This window comes from Bos taurus, chromosome 22 (assembly GCF_002263795.3).
Source record: "Bos taurus isolate L1 Dominette 01449 registration number 42190680 breed Hereford chromosome 22, ARS-UCD2.0, whole genome shotgun sequence".
NCBI lineage: Eukaryota > Metazoa > Chordata > Mammalia > Artiodactyla > Bovidae > Bos > Bos taurus.
The window spans coordinates 11,876,592-11,896,411 of record NC_037349.1 but is presented as its reverse complement, the minus strand read 5'-3'; the positions used below and the strand labels follow the sequence as shown (position 1 = coordinate 11,896,411).

Here is a 19,820-nt window from a genome sequence, read left to right as displayed (position 1 = left end):
ATATACACTTAATTGCTTATATGGGCTTGTATTTATTTATTATGCTGCACTGTGTGGCTTGTGACATCCTAGTCCCGACCAGGGATTGAACCCATGCTTCCTGCATTGGAAGCACACAGTCTTAACCACTGGACCACCAGGTAAGTCCCTGGGCTCTTTAAAATTGGTTGCACTGGAACTTTTCAGTAGGAATCTCACATTGAACTTCTGAAGGCCTCTCAAGGCCAGGAAAGCCATGCCAGTGGCTTGCCTTCAGATTCTGCCTGTGATATCTATAGACTGAGTACACTGTCTTTTTTCCAGGTCCCAATAATCTCTAGATTCCTACACATGACAAGGGAGTTTTTTTCGTTCACCTGATAAGGTTGCTCAGAACCTAAGAGTTCCTCCAATTTCTGCAGAAACCAGGTAGAGACAAAACAAAAATATTTTAATTTTACCCATAGGTGTAAATTATCATATTGTTGTAAATCACAAGAGAAAAGGAGCTTTTATCTGAAAAACAATGATTAGTAGCCCAAAGTATGTCAGACAAGTTGTAAAAATCACAATCATATTGAGCAGTTCACTTAATCTCATATAATTCACCTTTGTTCTGTTTGAGTCCGGTTTTCCCATTCGTTTTGTTGACCTTGCCTGGTGACTGAGGACGCTACTGACAGTGATCATTTCAAAAAGTCTGTGACGTTTTTAAGGACTGTATGATCTGTCCTGTGGAGTGAGTGTGTTGGTCACTGGAACTTGCAGAAACTATACTCCGAGTGCGAGACACATTTTCTAACCTCCTCCTCTTCGTTGTGACAGGATTGTCCTGCAGGATGGAAAGCTATAACCCACTGGATGAAGATGAGGTTTGTCGGGGAGCCAGGAAAAGCCGAGTGGCCCTCTTGGATGTCCCACGGCCCTGAGTTTTTTACTTTACAGCTACTGTTTATTAATTTTAAATTCCCTGACTTAGGAGTAAACCATTTCTGTGCTATAACAGAGATCAATCTTAACAACACAGAAAACTCTTTTCTTGAAGTACCCTTTTCACAACCCTTTTTATCACTTTCTGGATTCGTATTAATTCTTCCCTTATTTTTTCCATCCAGAAACAACCACCAACTTGTAGGACAAAATTATCATCATCATATTTTTCCCTCAAAAAAAAAAAATCTCCAGTCCTTATACCTTCTTTAGCTGGTAATGCATCTCGTACATGCTTTAAACACCGAAATGGTTCCCTTCCCATTTTAGTAGCTTTAAAATCATATTATAATTTTCAACCCCTAAAAAAACCCTTCCTCTCTAGTGAGAACAAGCAAGCAAGCAATTGTGAACTGTCTGTCATACTGGTGTCAGCAAACTTAAGAACATATTCTGTAACCTCTAAAAACAGGCATTTTTTCTAACTACAATTTCTTTTCTCAAAGTGGTATAAGACATGAGTCTAATGAACACAACTAACCTTAGTTTCCCTCTTGCAAAAGCAGGTAATTGCAGATTTCATTTGTAAACACTTTTCTTTAAGCCAATTAGAGCTCATGTACAAATTAACTTCAGCAACATTATTCAGACGCATACTCTGACATAAATACATCCAGACAGATCTCATTTTTTTAAAATCTTTTTGTATTTCTTGACTCAGTCACTGCACTTAAATTTATCAGTTTATGAATAACAGTCACAATAGTCAAATTTGCACGTTTGATTTTAAAAGGATCTTTTTCTTCCCTCCTTTTTTCCCCCCTTTGACTTGAAGTTCTACCAATTAAAACTCAAGGCTGAAGTCCCAGGCAAAGTGGGCTGTGTTTGTACTTCAAGGGCACGGTAAGAGTTTACTTCAAGTTTTCTGCTAAGAATATTTTTGTTCTCTCAGGGTCAGTGTTCTGAAAAAAAGTATTTTTATCAAGCCAGTTTTCTTTAATTGTACATGCAAAAAGGATCAGTTTTGGAATTTCAAAACACTTTCAACCAATTTTCTCCACCTAAAGAATACTGTGACCACATGTGACCACATGGCGTTAGTTCTCTTTCCCTTATTTGCAGGTTCATAGATTGCCCAGTCTGCCAGAATTTTCCCTAGGAGGCTGTCAGATGGAATCAAAATGAAGATGTGCTTGCCATGTGTGTCAAACACTCGCTGGCAAAACCAAAGGCACACCATACCAGAGAAAACCAAACTTTGAAACGATACACGCACCCCAGTGTTCCATTCAGCACTATTCACAACAGCCAAGACACAGAAGCAACCTACATGTCCATCAGCAGAGCAAGGGGTAAAGAAGACGTGGTGCATGTATCAAACAGAGTACTTACTGCTCAGTCATAAAAAAGAACAAACTAATGCCACAAGCAGCACCGTGGATGCAACCAGAGATTATTATACTAAGTGAAATACATCAGAATGAGAAAACAAACACCACATGAGGTCATTTGTAAGTGGAATCTAAAATGCAACACAAAAAAGCCTATGAGACAGAAACAGACTCACGGCCGTGGGGAACAGACCTGTGGCTGCCAGCGGGGAGGAGGCTGGGGTTAGCAGATGTAAGCTATTATATACAGAATGGATAAATCCTACCGCATAGCACAGAGAACTGTATTAAGTATCTATGATGAACTATAATAGAAAATATATATATATGTAACTGAATTACTCAGCTGTATAGTACAAATTAATGCAACACTGTAACTCAACTATGCTTCAATTAAAAAAGACACAGTCCTGTGTCTACAACTTATTTTTTTAATACAATTTTAAATGGTTCAAGAAAAGAGTGCAAATAAGACAGTATCGAGGGAGAGGACATTCACTGTACTTGCAACTTCTCTGAAGGCCTGAAATTAACTCAAATGTATTATGTTACAGTGATCCCTAAAGGTAACTGTGGTTTCAGGGCAGACCAGTAAAGTTTAGGAACACGAAAAAGAAGTCCCACCAACCACCAACCAAGCATCCAATCTCCCTTGCCCCAAATTATACAGAGTGCAGTGCCTCTCGTCAGCTCTGTGACCTAAGGGTTGGTTCCTAGAGGTGGGGGGTCTATGGTATCCCGTGATAGGTCGTCTCCATGACAACATCCAGCACAGCGGGCAGGCAAGAGCAGGAGCTCCACAGCCCATACGAGGCCACCCCTCACCAGCTCCACCAGAACGAATCGGAGGTTCGAGGAGGAGACCAGGGGCCCATGAAGGGGAAGGGCAGACAAGGTGGATGGGGGAGTGAGCGGGCAACACAACAGCAGGCCCTGGGTGGGGACAGGCACTGACGGGAAATTCGAGGTGCGTCTTGCTGACACCAGTGACAGACAGGGGCTCAGGAGGATGAGGCCAGGGAGCCCGTGGGCACTCACAGTCACTCCTAGAGCAGGGCTGCAGGCTGCGCCCGGCCCCACAGGAAGCCGCTCCCTCCAGATCACACTCTGCCTCTCCTGCTGGGCTCCAGTCTAAGTCCTGAAGGACGGACGGAGGTTTCCAGTTGGAAGATCGAGGCCCGAGGCCAAACTGGCAGGGGTTTAAGGGGCTCGCACGCCCATCCTACCTTGGCCACTTGTGTGAGGTCCCCCTGCCACACGATACTGGTGACACAGTCTCAGTGCACAGACCAGAGAGCCCGAAGCCTCGAAATAAAGATGTCACTGTGAGTGGAGAGAGTAGGGAGCCCCTCACCCCCAGGTGGGCTCTCAGCAGCAGAGCCCCCAGCCTGGTCCTTCTCCCTGGCAGCACCAGGGGCTCCCTGGGTGTATCAGGGCGGAAGGCAGAGTCCCAGGTACAGGAGCCCAAAAACTCACAGGACCGAGGAGCGCTGGACGGGGATCGGCTCAGGGCAGTAGTGAGGTGGAGACGCCTGGCCTACGGCTCTGCTGCGTCTGAGCCCCAGTTCTCAGACGTCCCACGGGAGGAGGCGGAAGTGATCCGATTCAGAGGAACGTCCTGAGCTCTATCTACACAGTGCTTATGTTTCAAAGTTTGTCTTGAAGCGACTTACTGGAAGTGTGGAGACAACAATTCAGGCATCACTTGTCGTATGCCCACACAACTTTTGTATACGATAGTGAGGACTGGGAGACGGCACACTTATATATATATATATTTAGTATGAGTAGCTATCTCTATGTTCCACAACAACCAGGTAGCATTTTCTAACACGTTTTCTAATGACTAATTTTCTAATTAGAAAATTTTTAACATTTTCTAATTATGTTATAAAATGCGTTAGAACACTTGACGGATCTAAAAATCAAGATTCTCTACTATCCAGGTGAAGACAGAGAAGCGAGAATGGCATGGGAATAACACCACGTCTGACGGAAATGCCCGCAGGGGCCCGGGGACATCAGATGGGGCTCGCCCCTGAAGGGCAGCAGGACCTCTGCCCCAGAGCCGCCCTCGGGCTCCTGGAGAAACACCCAGATTGTATCACCTCTCCAATAAGGAGAGAAAGTAACAGATTTTTTTTTGGTTCCACAGTGACATTTTGGCTTTTTCTCCCTGAGAAGAAAAAGCAGGCACAAGCTAATGAGGAACAGTGTGTTAAGAGAGACCGGTATTAATCAGGCTGGGGCATTCTGATCCTCCTTCCCAACTTCTTTCTTTTTTACCCAAATAAAGCAGAACAAGATCTACCATTACCATCTTACCTTTATCTTTTCCTTTAACGTAATTTTATTTATTTTGGGCTGTGCTGAGCCTTTGCTGCGGTGAGAGGGGGCTGCTCTTCGTTGCCGTGTACAGGCTGCTCGCTGCGGGGGCCTCTCCTTGCAGAGCTCGGGCTCTAGGTGCTCAGGCTCACGCTGTGGCGTGCATGGGCCTAGCTGCTCCGTGGCACGTGGGATCTTCCAAGATCAGGGATTGAGCTCGTGTCCCCTGCACTGGCAGGCAGATCCTTAACCTCTCAACCACCAGGGAAATCCCTCGTGCCTTTATCTTAACGTTTTGGCATTTCTGCTAGAGATAAACACATCAACACCAAGAAAACTGTTCTGGTAACACCACTTGGAAAGACAGCAGTGATGGGACACAGTCAGACAAGTGCCTGTATGATATTTTAAGATATTTTACTGCCTACGCTGATGACAGCCCATGAGAGGATCCCACGCAAATCCCAAACTGGAGACCTGGCTCAGAAACACAGCCACTGCCTCCCCTAGAGCTGGCTGTCTTTGGGTCTTTGGCCCAACCACCTGCCCGCTGCCATCCACGTAGACAAGCAAGACAAAGGTGAGCAGGTCAAAAGCTGGTGACTCTGCAGGCACAGACCCTTCTTAGGTTCCTCAGCCTCTGGGACAAAAGGCCCATCTGGAAAGCAACAAACCAATGGATTTGGCACCAGCCGGTCACTAGAAGAACCGCATTTCTGAAGGCAAGTAGGGCTCTGATAAACCCCAGAAAGCACTGACCTCTCCATTCAATCACTGTGACTACTTCTTCCCAAAGAACTAAGGAGGGTTCAAGTCAGAGGACATTCAAGTCTCTCTGGCTGGACGGCAGACAAGAAACCAGACGCTCTCACCAAGCGGGGGCCTCAGGCTCACAGATACCCGTGGAAGAACGTCTTTCTGAGTCAAAGCCTCTGTGTCAGAGATGACTTCACCATACCCCACGTGGGGTGCCTCGTTCCTCGTGGATTACTTCTTTGGGAAGATGAACTTTGGGCAAAACACTTAAGCTCTCCAAGCCTCAGCTTCCTCATGGGTAAGATGAGGACAGTGCCGTTTCCCTCAGAGGGTAGTTGTGGGATAATACATGGAAAGCAATGAGCTTTGTATACACGACCCACTGAGTGAGCAGAAAATGCAGGTGCTGGGTGCTTCTACATGGCAGAAGAGGAGAAACAGCAGGTCCACGAGAGGAGCAACGAGAAAGAAATATACAATGCATGTGGCCAGGATAACGCATAGAGGCGTTAGACCAACTCTAGAGGCGTTAGACCAACCCACGTCTAATTAACAAAAACATATAAATAATACTGGGCTCCAAGAAGGCTGAGCAGATACAAAGACCCTGTACGACTTGGAGACAGAAAGTGTAACACCTTCACATCCAGTACCTCCGAAGGGACACATCAGCAGACACAGCCCTCCGGTTAGCCTGACACAGGACCAGCCCATGATCGGCAGGTGCTAACAGTTTCCTTATATAATCACTTCCTGTGTCAAATACTATGCCAACCGAAAAATCTGACATCTTTCACCTTTTGGGGAGAAATTTGGTCTGAAATTTAGGATTCCACCATTTTAAGAACAGAGTCGCTAAAATACAGTATCCCGAAGAGGCCACACCCACTTCCTTACGTTCACGCTTCTGAGAGAACTACGAGGGCTTTTCCTCCAGGACGCCTGACCGCTCCTGAGCTCGGAGTTCTTCCAGTTTCTTCTCGTAGCGAGTCATGAAGTACTCGTCGGGCTCGATGCCCGCGTTCCGAAGGTTTTCCAGGACCTTTTCCAGTCTGACTACCGATCGGGCCCCCTCTACCTTTCTTGTGCTCAGGTACAGGGTGAACTCCCGGAAGTCCAGGAGCTTACAGGTGTCCACCGAGCAGATGTTCCTGATGTCACTAGTTCTATCCAGATGCGGGAAAAACACCAGTCCCGACAGCTTCTCCAGGTCCTGCAGGCTCACCTGGAACTCACTCAATTGGGGCTGGAAGCCAATGGCCTTGTTGGGCACCACGAAGGCCCCGAGGGCCAGGGGCTCAGCAGACCCCGCGCTTCTGCGTGCCAGGATCACCTTGTACAGGTGGGAGGGCACTGCCACGTTGTCCTCGCCGATCACCTAGGGAACAAAGCAGCTGTATCAGCGATGCTAATGTGCACTGCTAAGTCACTTCAGTCATGTCCAACTCTTTGCAGCCCCACGGACTGCAGCCTGCCAGGCTCCTCCGTCCATGGGATTCTCCAGGCAAGAATACTGGAGTGGGTTGCCCTGCGACCCAGGGATTGAACCCAGGTCACTCATGTCTCCTGCACTGGCAGGCAGGTTCTTTACCACTAATGGCAGTTGGGAAGCCCAATTTGCACTGTGCTGTTCTTAGTCACTCATTGTGTCCGACTCCTTGAGACCCCATGGACTGTAGCCCGCCAGGCTGCTGTGTCTATGGGATTCTCCAGGCAAGAATAATGAAGTGGGTTGCCATGCCCTCCTCCCAACCCAGGTCTCCCACATTGAGGTGGATTCTTTACCCTCTGAGCTACCAGGGAAGCAAGTCCCAAATATTTCCTGAAAAGACTTCCAGATGCAATTCCAAAAATGCACTTAACAAGCTACTCCACCCCATCCCAATGGATTTCAATTCAACTGCCAAAGGTAATAATAAACCAAGACAGATTCTCAGAGAAGATGAGCATTTAACAGGTAGATTCTGATCATCTTTAAAGTAAGGTCACACCAAAGACCAGGGCTCCCATTCTCTGCTCTCTTTGTAGGACAAAGGAATGCCAGGAGTGAGTCCTGGGTGTTTCAATGGACAAGAAAAGCCGTTGCCTTCTCTGTCTCATAATCAGAACTTTCGGTGCTAACATTCAATAGTCAAAACTGCCAGCTCAGGAACTCCCAGCTCTAGAAATAAAAATATGGCCTAGTTTATCAAATTCACTAGGGAGCTAAACAGCCTTTCAAGAAGCAGCCAGACAGACCACATCAGGATCGCTATCTCCAGTGTCACCTAGACTGCGGCTCATTTTTAAAATTACATTAGGTAAATGTAAACGCCGTCTGCTCAGAGCTCTGCACACTCGCATCTGCCATCAAACACACAACTCCTGAATGTGTCATCAAATTTAACACTTTGTAAAGGTCTCCACACGATGAAGCAGCCAGAGCCCGGGTCAGGCCTGGAGACAACTCGGTCGCCTGTGCAGGCTGGCTGTAATAATGAAGTAACACTGTTAGGAAACCTGTTCAGATTTCCTTCCAATTGGCCTAAGAGCCATTATCTGTTTTCTGCAAAAGAAAAAGTGAGCATCCGTTTCCTTAATGGCCTCCAATAAAATGACGCGATGCCACCACGGCATGCTGTGCTGGCCCCGGTCCTCCCAGGCCCGCCCGCCCTCTAAGAGGCCTCCCTTCCAGACCCAAACCGCCAGCTTGGGCAGGCCCCGCCGGGAGCCCAGATAAGACAGAGGGACCAGAGCCGGAGAGGGTTCGCTTCTGCCTTCCCCAGCTCCTACCCACGCGGCACAGCCCAACGACTCAGGCCATCTGCTGCCTAGCACGCAGGGAGGCCCCGCCACCACGACCCACCACAGGGGTGCGGGGAAGACCCACCCAGAGGAGTGATCTCTAACTAGCTGTCCTGGAAGTTAGTGCAAGCGGTTGGTCAGGGTGCGGTTTAGAGTAAGGTTCACGGAACTGCACAGCCTACGTGACCCCCTCCAACAAGTCATTTACGTGTGTTCCTCACAGGCCAAAAAACACACCGAAGTGAACCCGATGGGGTGCACAACGAGCGCACAGATCACCAAGAGATGTTCACTCAAGAATGCAACTCAGAGGCGCTGTGCCCGGCACGCTGGAAATACTAAAGGAATAAGGCTGAAAGTAAGTAAATACAGCTCGCGCTGCTCTCAGAAGCGTCCCATGGTGGGGAGCAGTCAACACCCACAGTTTTCACTGCAGGTAGAATGTGGTGAGATATCAATAGAGCATCAAGGCCTGTGCTGAGGGCGTGGGTGCAGAGGAAGTCAGGAACCAGAACTGAGGGCAGGGCAGCAGCTGCGCCAGGGTTTACAGGGAGGGGAGTCTAAATGGCCTTCAAGCTGGGAGCCAACAGTTAAGCAAATCCTTGGTGCCACCTGGTGGACATCTCCATCACTGCAGCGCAGACCTCAGAATGCCACTATGATGAGCCTTCAAGACCAGTCACTTGAATATTTTCTCTCCTCATGGACTCTGTACACACACAAATGACAACTCTCAAAAATAATTAGTAGGTCAAGCCCGTGTACTGCCAACCAGGGTTTCTAATAACCCCGGTTCATTAAATTCTAGGCAAAAGTAAAGAAGCTTGACATTTTAAGATTCATTGTTTAACCTCATGGAAATCTACCATTTCTATTAGATTTTCAAAAACACTCACACACCTAGGGAACCTCCAATACTGCTTTTCAGAAACTGCACGGACACAGGAATTCCTTCTAAGAACCACAAAGTGTGACTCTTCCACCCGTGATCTCCTTGCAGTATTTCAACAAAAGGGGAGTAAGATATTCTTCACAGAAATAGAAAAACAGAAACTTAGCCACTCACTATCTGCTGATTCAGTCTGCTTTGTTCTCAGAAAGTAAACATCTTTAACCTGCCTAATACAGGAACCAGTATTATTTGGAAATTCAGAAAACTCATTTCTTCATTGAATTTAAAACTTAAAAAAAAAAAACCCTAAAATATTTTAAAACTTCTTTGTAGACAACTCAACCTACAACATAAATTCTTCCTATTTTCAGGAAAATTGGAAGACTTTCAGAATATGTTTCTAGAAAACAGGGCACCAAAACAGAATAGTTCAGCAAATTGAAACCCCAGAGACCTAAGGCTTTGCACTAAGTTGCAAGTCACAGCCACGGTATCCTCTGTTTTCATTCATAAAATGGCTAGTAACAATCCCCAAGCAGTCCATCTCTGAATAGTTCTGTAGACACAAAGACACATTAGTTGACAAAAGGATTTTGAAATCTGCAAGGCCTATGTGAAAAGTTATTTTTGTAGCAGACATCATTCGAGAGACAGGAATGAAACTGCATTTGGCACAAAAGATGGTTCTGCACCAGGACGGGGGAAATGTGGGATTAAGCAAGATGAGGCCAGTTCAAGGTGGACAAAAGGGATTCAGAAGAAAGGAGGCTGGACACAAATGATGCCAAACAAAGGACCCAAAGGCTGAACCGATTTATCAGTAAATCAGCAATAGTCCTTTTCATATAATATTTAGGTATAAAAATATTTTACAAAGGAAATTCTTATTGCTGTTAAATTACCAAAAAGCACTGAACTTGTGTCAAGGCTGTAATGAAAACTGGAAATCAACCGGGAGTGACGAGAAAATACAATACATATAACAATCATAAAGCTGGCACTCGCTCACGACCTGAGATAAGCTTCCATACCTGCTGGCCTGAGCTTGTTTCTTCCCACCCAAGAGACAGAGATGACAATTTGCTTCCCCTGTCTCACCCCCAACTAACTCCTCACACTCAAAGCTGGGCCTTCATGCTGACTCCGTGCCAGAGAGACTGGCCACACACACACACCCAGGCTAAACCCACTCTCTGTCGTGTCATATACGCAGCATCAAGAGGAAAAAAACATGTGCCTGCAAGACTCAGACAGATGTAACGTATCTGGTTACACTCCCTTGGTAAGACAATAAAAAGATATTCCAAAAATAAAACTGTTAGACACATCAAGAGATGAAGCCCTTAAAATAAAGTCAGACTAATCAAGTGAAAGAGACCGTGATGGTGTGATAAACAGGAAATCCTGACCTGAGCGAACAGAGGGACAAGTGAGGGCGTCAACAGGGGTGTGGCTGCCCCATGTGCCACCTGTGAAGCCTCTACGGACACTCAAACCTTGGGAGACGGTCCTTCTCACACTGGGCACCCGCCCTGGGAGGGGGCGGGAGATGCCAAGCCAGTGAAACAAGCACATCTGCCCAGACGGTCACTTCTACTGAGTGATTTAGGATGGGGATAAGGAAATATATATATCTATAGATTTGCTTGCTTTTTTAATAAGACTATTATTTTTATTTACTTTTTGACCCCAGCCTGTAGCAGTGAAAGCACGGAGCCCTAACTACTAGACCACCAGGAAGTTCCCAAGACTTCATTATTTATTTATTTTGGCCTCATCACATGGCATGCAGGATACTAGTTCCCCGACCAGGGATTGAACCCCTGCCCCCTGTATTGGAAACTTGGGAGTCTTAACCATTGGATCCACCCAGGGAAGTTCCATAAGGAAATATTCATCCAATAAAAGAGTTGATTTCAATTAAATAGATATAGAAATTAAGACTACATAAAGATGAAATAGGAGATTTAAAAAAATAATTGCTGATCACAACAGCTGATGGCCTCGAAATCCCTGGAGGCATTATTTTTAATTTCCTTCCCCTTCTGGAATTAGTGGAAGTTTGGATAATGCTGTAGAAGGAAAAAAGACTACTAAGTACTTCTCACAGGACAACCCCACCACTGCCGAGCCGTCAAATCTGAAGCTCACTTTCTTGCCAGGACAATTATAATGTTCAGGCTGGAATCTTCAGGTATGTTTCATTTGCCTGGATTCCATCTCTTCTTGAAACACGCACATGGCTGACCTAAGCTATAATAAAGGGGGTGATTGTGATCAGAGCTGTCAGATGACTCACTTCTGATAAAATCACTGCCTCTCATCGTCCCGCGGGCTCATGTTCGCTCCGGTCCTATGACGCTGCAGTTCTTTCCTACATATTCCAGCAGACATTTCTGCCTGGCTAGAAGGAACCCTCCTCTTGGCCCATTTTCTGCTCTTATTTTTGCACGCCAGCAACTGTCACTTGTAACTGCTCTCCATCCACACCATGTTTTACCTCCTGGCCTTAAGTTTCTACATATGAAGAGCAGAACCATCCCTTCACTGGAGACTTTCAAGAGCTTAAAGAACAACACTGTGAATGACGGGCAATTCTCATACAAGGAGAGAGACCCACGTTTGGATTTACCCCTTGACAATTACTAGCAATGTCACTTGGATGTGACCCCTTGAAACCTCAATTTCCTCCAATAAAAGAAGATAATCACTACCTGTTTGTAAGAGCTGTTTGCAAGGCCGGACCGGGATAGCATGAACAAAGCCACATACATACTGGGAGGTATACAAGGCCCTTGATAAATCCCAGTTCATCTGCTCCACTTCCTCCAAAGTGCACATACTAGATACACAAAAGCTTCACCACTAGATAGAAAAGTAAACAAATATGTCATTTTTATTAGCTATATTCTACTAAAATAAGGTTCAGAGTATAGTTGTAAACAAGAAGGAAATACTAAATAGACAGATTTAAGAAAACAAATCATGAACTGTCATATATAAGTGCAAAGCATTCCCTGGGAAATAGGATCCATGATTCAAATATGTATTTATTCCTTGAGAGGAACAGACCCACTTCAAGGGCTGGGCAATGCCACGTGCCCTTTCTTAGCATCTCTTAAGGACATGGTTTTATCCATAATAGTTTTATTACAAATTGCCAGAAAATAACCTGAATTTTTAGTTGGGCATTCAAGTTGAGCATTTGCACCTGCTGCAAATCTTTTTTTTTTTTTTTTCCCCAAAAAAACTCTTTTTGAAGTGTAGTTGATTTATAATGTATTTGCTGCAGGTATACAGCAAAGTCATTTAGTTTTGTATACACACACACATAGGTATTCTTTTTCAGATTCTACTCCATTACAGTCATTACAAGATATTTAATACAGTTCCCTGTTGGGAACTGTGAACAGCAGGGCCTTGTTTACCCTTTCATTTTTGCCTTCTTCCCTACACAAGTGCTCTAATCCAACTGTCTGAGGGACATACTGTTTCTTAGCACACATCCTACTTTTTCCTCCCTCTTCCCCTTGCCTAGCTTTGCCTCCCATGTCTGTTTTCCTTAGCCAAAGTCGCCCAAGTTCATATGCGCGTAGATTTATATGCATACATATATTTTTAGCCCAACTCAATTCTTTTTTTTAATTTAATTTTATTTTTAAACTTTACAATATTGTATTGGTTTTGCCAAATACTGAAATGAATCCGCCACAGGTATACATGTGTTCCCCATCCTGAACCCTCCTCCCTCCTCCCTCCCCATACCATCCCTCTGGGTCATCCCATTGCACCAGCCCCAAGCATCCAGTATCCTGCATCGAACCTGGACTGGCGACTCGTTTCATACATGATATTATACATGTTTCAATGCCATTCTCCCAAATCTCCCAACCCTCTCCCTCTCCCACAGAGTCCATAAGACTGTTCCATACATCAGTGTCTCTTTTGCTGTCCCAACTCAATTCTTAAAATGGTGAGCTCTGAGACAATTTTTCCAATTTAATTTACTAACGGATCATAGTTTCCTTTCATGCTAAAAAATACACTAAAGATTTTTAAAGGTAAAATTCCACCTGCAGTCAAGTTTGATCTGAAAAACAATGCTGGGCTTCCCTGGCAGTCCAGCGGTTAAGAATACACCTGCCAAGCCCTGTAATATTGTGGGAGGCCTCCACAACAGAGCAGCTGTTCACAGCTTCAGCAAAACCCGAGTACAGGTTATTAAGTAAAGGAACTGATGAAAGTTGTTGACTCAAAGACATAGAGAGAGAGAGAGAGAGATGACTTCCACGATGTGAGAGAGAGGAAAGAAGGGGAAGAGTATCCAAGAACACAGTTTGAAGCATTGCCGGGAGCCGGTGAGGCATTCCACTCGTGACAAAGGTCATGAGGAAGGAGGCTCGACATACGCAAAGGCGGGATCGAGCCTCAGGAGTCCCCCCGGATATTCTCGAGCATCTGCCCCCAAAAAACCAGAGTCTGCCTACTTTATTGCTTTGTGCTCTTACCTCTGACTTTACTGGGGGCTGTCCCCCACCACCATCTCGCTCTCTCTGTCAACGAGTTAACTTACAGCTCCAATTAATAAAGTTCCTGGGCAATTAGGAGTGTTTAAATCCAAACCCCTCAGATGGCTCTCTAACTCGCCTGACAAGTTTACCCGGACACCTCAGCTATGCATACGATGGTTTACAGTCTCCCAGCCTCGAAAGGCATAGGAAGCTTAAGATATTCAAATAGCTTGGAGCCTCTCAGAGAGTTAGAAACTGTCAGAATAAAACTAGTAAAAGATTTCATTGATGAACCAATGTTTGTTGCCAAGTTTTCACATCCCCTGAATTGTATCCTTGAATGTGTATTAATTAATATAGTTGGTATATAGAAAAAATAAGTAGTGGCCTTGGTGTTAGTAACTTTAGACCCTTAAGGTAATAAATTCTTTCCTTTGTTGTAAACCCATTACACATCCACCCTATAGGAATGCAATTTTATCTTCGGAAGATGGCGCCAAACCTTAAAATAATTACTCTTAGAGAAAATAAGTCTTTGTTGATAAGTCCTTGTCAAGAGTCATAAAATGTTAATAGGCCTTCTGGCCAGAAGATGATGTAAATCACCTAAACAATTTGTATACGATAAATTTGCAGGAAAGAAACCCTGGTTTTTGATAAGGGTCAAAGACTGCTGACTTTGCATCCCCTATTATCCTCTATGTGTAACTTAGGGTATATAAGCCCCTGTTGAAAATAAAGCTACGGGCCTTGCTCACCAGCGCTTGGTCTCCCCATGTCATTCTTCCCCTTAACTTCCAGCTGAGTCTCCATGTGGAGCGCGGATATCCTCTGCGACTATTTATTTGCCTGGGCTTCTAAGACCCACTCGAGAAGGTGTCTAAGGTGGGGCACCTTCCGCTATTCGAGAAGGCGCCTGTGGCCTCCGTGGTCAGAGCTAACCTGGTGTCACGGGTTATATTGATTTTCCGCGTAAACCAAGCTACTCAGCCTCTTTTCTCCACTGAATTTTCCTACTGAGCTATCCTCATTCTATTACTTTTTATATCTCTAATTAACATATAAATAGTCGCCTAGGCCGTCTCTCCTTCGAATACCCTGGATCAGCCAGGGCTGGAGCCTGGCAAAGCATGTCGTTTACAATTCCATGTACATGCCTCCCATGTAACAAGTACTTAAAGATTTGCTGAATTAAAAGATTTGCCAGTGTGAACATGAATAGGTCCTATCAATTACTACAGACATGGAAAACTAATGTTACAGGTTCAGAGGCCTGTAAGAGAAAGAGAAGGCCTAACTAAGACCGATAATGCTTTAAACAAAAAAACAAGACTGTTACTCAGAGTACACCCTTCAAGAAGCGCACCATGACTGCCCTCACACATTCGTCACCATGACGCTAATCAGGGTCAGAAGAGCTGACAGGTCTCTTCTAAAACTCTCTTTGAGAATACCTATACACGCCTGTATGGCATTCACTGATCGACTATTTAGTAGGAAAAGCAAGGTTAAGTCTTTTTAGTAGTTAATTTTATATAACCCAGTGTAACAGAATTCGGTATACAAAAGATATACTAAAGAGGTATATACATTTGCTTCATTCTGAATTGCAAATTTTAAATGTGTAAGGATGGCATGTGGAACACTTGTACACCCTTCACCTGGATTCATCAATTCTGAACATTCTGCCCAATTCCGTTTATCACTCAACCTTTTTCTATGTTTTTTTCCCTAAATCTTTTGTATTTCTTAAGAGCAAAGACATTCACTTACATAATTACAGTATAATAATCAAAGTCAGTAAATTTAACACTGATAAAATAAAATTATCTACAGACCTCAAATGTAACCAATTGTCCAAATAAAGTCTTATTCAGCAACTTTTGTTTTTCTGATCTAGGATCTGATCTAAGATAACACAATGCATTTTATTTCATGTATTTTAGTCTTTCAGTTCAGTTTAGTCGCTCAGTCGTGTCCGACTCTTTGTGACCCCATGAATCGCAGCACGCCAGGGCTCCCTGTCCATCACCATCTCCCGGAGTTCACTCAAACCCATGTCCATTGAGTCAGTGATGCCATCCAGCCATCTCATCCTCTGTCGACCCCTTCTCCTCCTGCCCCCAATCCCTCCCAGCATCAGGGTCTTTTCAAATGAGTCAACTCTTCACAGAGGTGGCCAAAGTACTGGAGTTTCAGCTTCAGCATCACTATTTCCAGTGAACACCCAGGGCTGATCTCCTTTAGGATGGACTGGTTGGATCTCCTTGCAGTCCAAGGGACTCTCAAGAGTCTTCTCCAACACCACAGTTCAAAAGTAGCAATTCTTTAGTCTCCATTAATCTTGAACGGTTAATTTCTCAAGCCTCTGTCTTTGAGGACATGCCTCTGTCTTGGACGACACTAACATTTTTTGAAGAATGCCCGTCAGCTATTTCATGGCATGCCCCTGAGTTGGGGTTTGCCTACTACTGCTGCGTGATGACACTCAACAGTACGCATCTTGGCAGAAATGCCACAGCACTGACACTGTGTCCTTCCCAGTGTGACACGCCATGAGGCAGCTTATCAGGAAGTCTCTGCTGCCGGTCCTTCACTCCCACAAGCACTTCTGGAACACTGAGTGTGTGAGCACCTCTGTGGACGCCTTAAAGACCCACCATCACTGCTCCTCAGAGCCAGACAGGGTAATCACAAGCCAGTCATGGGGGACAGAATATACCCTAAAGTTGTAATTTTCCTAACTCTGTTTCTCAGCTCATTCAGTTTTATCACAGACCGCCTTAGTAACTATGTAACCTATGTAACCTAACAGGCAGCATTTACTAAACACCTGTTCCCTCCAAACACACCCACTCTTTGACTTTCCAGGAAGTCCTTCAATCTCTGTTTACTTCCTCGACCACTTCTCTTATTCCTCCTTACCCCACTTCGTTCCTGGGCACTCGGTACGTCTAACAGTACATCAACCCAGCCACCCTCTTGGCAGAATCCTTCATCTTACCCATCAACAGGCGCGGCTACCTCTCTCACACCACTAATCATACTGTCATATATCTTCATTCTCCCTTTCCTTTAATCCATAAAGTTCTCAAATATCATGCATGTTTTAAAAAAATTTTTTTTCACCTGTTTTTAAAAAAAAATCCAAGCATCTAAAAAGAAAAGCTTTTCCTCCCATTTATTCAACTAACTGGGCTTCCCAGGTTGGCTCAATGGTAAAGAATCTGCCTACAGTGTAGGAGCCGCAGGAGACGTTGAGTTCCATTCCTGGGTTGAGAAGATCCCCTGGAGAAGGAAATGGAAACCCACTCCAGTATTCTTGCCTGGGAAATCCATGAACAGAAGAGCCTGGTGGGCTGCAGTCCACGGGGTCACAAAGAGACCGACACGACTGAGTGCCTGAGCACGTGTTCAACTATTAATAACTGCAAGCTGGATGTCTTCCTGAATGCTTCCCTCTTCTTCACCCCAAAAACTGAATTCGTGATTACTCTTTCCTGTACTTCTCTATTTCTCCTCACCCTACCTGCTTGAGTCCAGCCTGTATCTATAACAATACCTAAATCCCACAACTCTGCTGTTGATCCTAAGTGTTCTGAGCTCCCACCGCTCCATCTTCTGGAGTTCCCATGCTCCCCTCCTGACTCTGCTCACTGTTATTCCTCCATCAAGATCTAGCTCAAAAATCGCCTTCTCGGGGGACTTCCTTGGCGGTCCAGTGGTTAAGAATGTGCTTCCAATGAAGGGGCTAGGGTTCAATCCCGGGTCAGGGAACTAAGATCCCACAGGCCAAAATAAATAAATAAATAAATCCCCTCCTCTGTGAAGTCTTCCTGACCCCTGCAAACAGGATTGGTCACTTCTTTCTGAGACCACTTCCTCTATGCATGTATACATCAGCTCACACTGCAACATAATTAGCCGATAACATGTCTGTCTCCTTGTCTAAACTGTGCACTCCTTGAAGTCAATGGTTGCTTTGTAACCCATCGTTATATCCTCTATGGTTATCACTCCAACTGCTCAATAAATCCTTGTGAATAAATGAAACTAAAAAGTTGAATACAGAAACTTCCCTGGTGTCCAGTGGCTAAGACTCTGAGCTCCCAAGGCAGGGAGCCTGGGTTCAGTCCCTGGTCAGGGAACTGGATCCTGCCTGCCGCAACTAGATATCCTGCATGTGGCAACTAAGGCTAGTGCAGTCAAATAAATAAATATTTTTAAAAATAATAATTCTAAAAAGTACAATACAGAATGACTACAATCTCACGCACATAAGCCTGAATGTTAAAACATGTTCCTACCTGGTAACTAACTGTTTTCTTTCCATCACTTCCAGTCTGAGGTAAGGTCAGCGGTCCAGATACTATCCAAACATCCTCAAACCGCTCTGTCAGTTCTCGACAGTACATTTCTATTCTGAAAAACAGAAAGCAAAAAGATAAGTGACAGTCTCATACCCGGATGTAGAAAAGAAGCAAACCGTATCAAGTCCTTGGGAGAGGTAACAAGAATACTGAATTACAGAAATCAATGTAAACAGTGAATATGGCCTAAAACAGTAAGAAGCAAATAAATAAGCAACATTCTTCCCAGTTTGCTGTATGCAAAAACTTAAACACATGCATTTATACAACTATCTACATTTTCCTGTGTGTCCATTCAACGTACATTTTATGACTGAAATTTTGTTTTGCTTCCTCCTTTATTCTTCTAAGCCAGTAGTTCTCAAACTTTATTCAAGAATTAGGTATCATTTCAACACATTGATATTTTTTTATGTAACTACATCTACTGTAGGACAATCAGGTTTATCCTAGCATTTCTTAAACACTGTCACACTGTATTAACAGAAATGAAATATTAGTAGCATGAAATATTACTAGTGTAAAATGAAATATTAATAGCATGAAATATTAGTATTAGTTTTAAATACTTAAAACTCCCTGACAGAACTGAATGAAAGCATCTGAAAAATAGAGAACGGCCAGATGATTTTATACAATAGTTCCTCATCCAGAGAATACATGCCAATACCCTCAGTGAATTCCTGAAATTGCAGACAGTACCAAATCCTATATATACTGTTTTTTCCTATACACATATATCCACGATAAAGTTTAATTTATAAACTAAACATGGTAAGAGATTATATACAATAATAATAAAATAGAACAATTATAACAATATGCTATAATAAAAGTTATGTGGGTGTAGTCTCTCTCAAAATATCTTACTGTGCAAATGCATCCATCGAAACCAAGCCCTTATCATGCTTAGTGGCTGTAATTTATGCAGCTTGAGATGCAACAGCAAAACCGGCACAAGTTTTGTTTTTCTTCACAATTTCAGAGATAAAAAGATGCCTTCTTACATCAGAGCAATTTCAGCATACAATTTTTTTTCTTTAAGTCAACAACTTTTACCTTTTCACTTACGGGAAGCACTTTACAGCGTCTCTCCAGCCAATCCCAGTTGCCACCATCACTACTCTTGCATTTTGGGGCCATGAGTAAGTAATGTGAATACAAGCACTATGAAAGCGAGATGGTTACTGACCAACAGGTGGGATACACTGGACAAAGGGAAGATTCACATCCCGGGCAGGACAAGGCAGAAGATACTAGATTTTTTTTATCTTTTAAAAAAAATTGTAATTAATTTATGTGGCTGCGCTGGGTCTTCAGTGCTGTGCATGGGCTTTCTCTAGTTGCAGCAAGCAGGCTCTCGAGCTCGGACTCAACAGCTGTGGCACGTGGGCTTCGTCCCCCACGGCACGTGGAACCCTTCCTGAGCAGGGATCAAGCCCGTGTTCCCTGCACTGACAGGCAGACTCCCAACCACTGATCACCAGGGAAGCCCGGGAAGCACTAGGTTTTATCAGGTTACTGGGCAAGGCACCAATTTAAAACTTAAGAAAATTAATTTCAAATAAATAAACAAAACTTATCATTTATTTCTGGAATTTTCCACTTAATGTTTTTGGACTGCAGCTGGTGGTGAACAATTGAAACAGCAGAAAGCAAAACCACAGATAAGAAGGGACTGCTGTGGACAGCTTCTATCAAAGACTGGTAATGGTTACGTTCAACGGTGTGTTTCTCAAAAAGCTCAGCAAATCTTTAAGTACAAACAGAGCAAAATACAGAGTCCTGTGCCCAATGCACAGCGCTCCACTGCCTCGGGAATGTTTTCACTACTTTCTTCCAGACTTGCGATCAGTGGAAACAAGACCAAAATGGCTGGCTA

General features: G+C 44.3%; 1 protein-coding gene across 3 annotated transcripts in view; it reads right to left on the bottom strand.

Moving 5' to 3' along the window:
* Positions 1 to 1,593: 1,593 nt before the first annotated feature.
* Positions 1,594 to 19,820, bottom strand: part of EXOG (exo/endonuclease G) — a 34,641-nt gene continuing 16,414 nt past the window's right edge. Inside the window, exons 5-7 of one of the 3 annotated variants that reach the window (XR_239281.5) lie at positions 17,876 to 17,990; positions 3,527 to 6,759; positions 1,594 to 3,438 (exon numbers count right to left, since the gene is read on the bottom strand). Coding sequence is in view for 1 of the 3 variants with exons in the window: in NM_001206213.1 (NP_001193142.1) it covers positions 6,298 to 6,759; positions 17,876 to 17,990 (577 nt within the window). In the remaining 2 variants the exon portion in view is untranslated. Of the gene's footprint in view, positions 6,760 to 17,875; positions 17,991 to 19,820 lie in introns of all 3 variants that reach the window. The other 2 variants (XR_003031752.2, NM_001206213.1) reach the window with 2 other exon arrangements.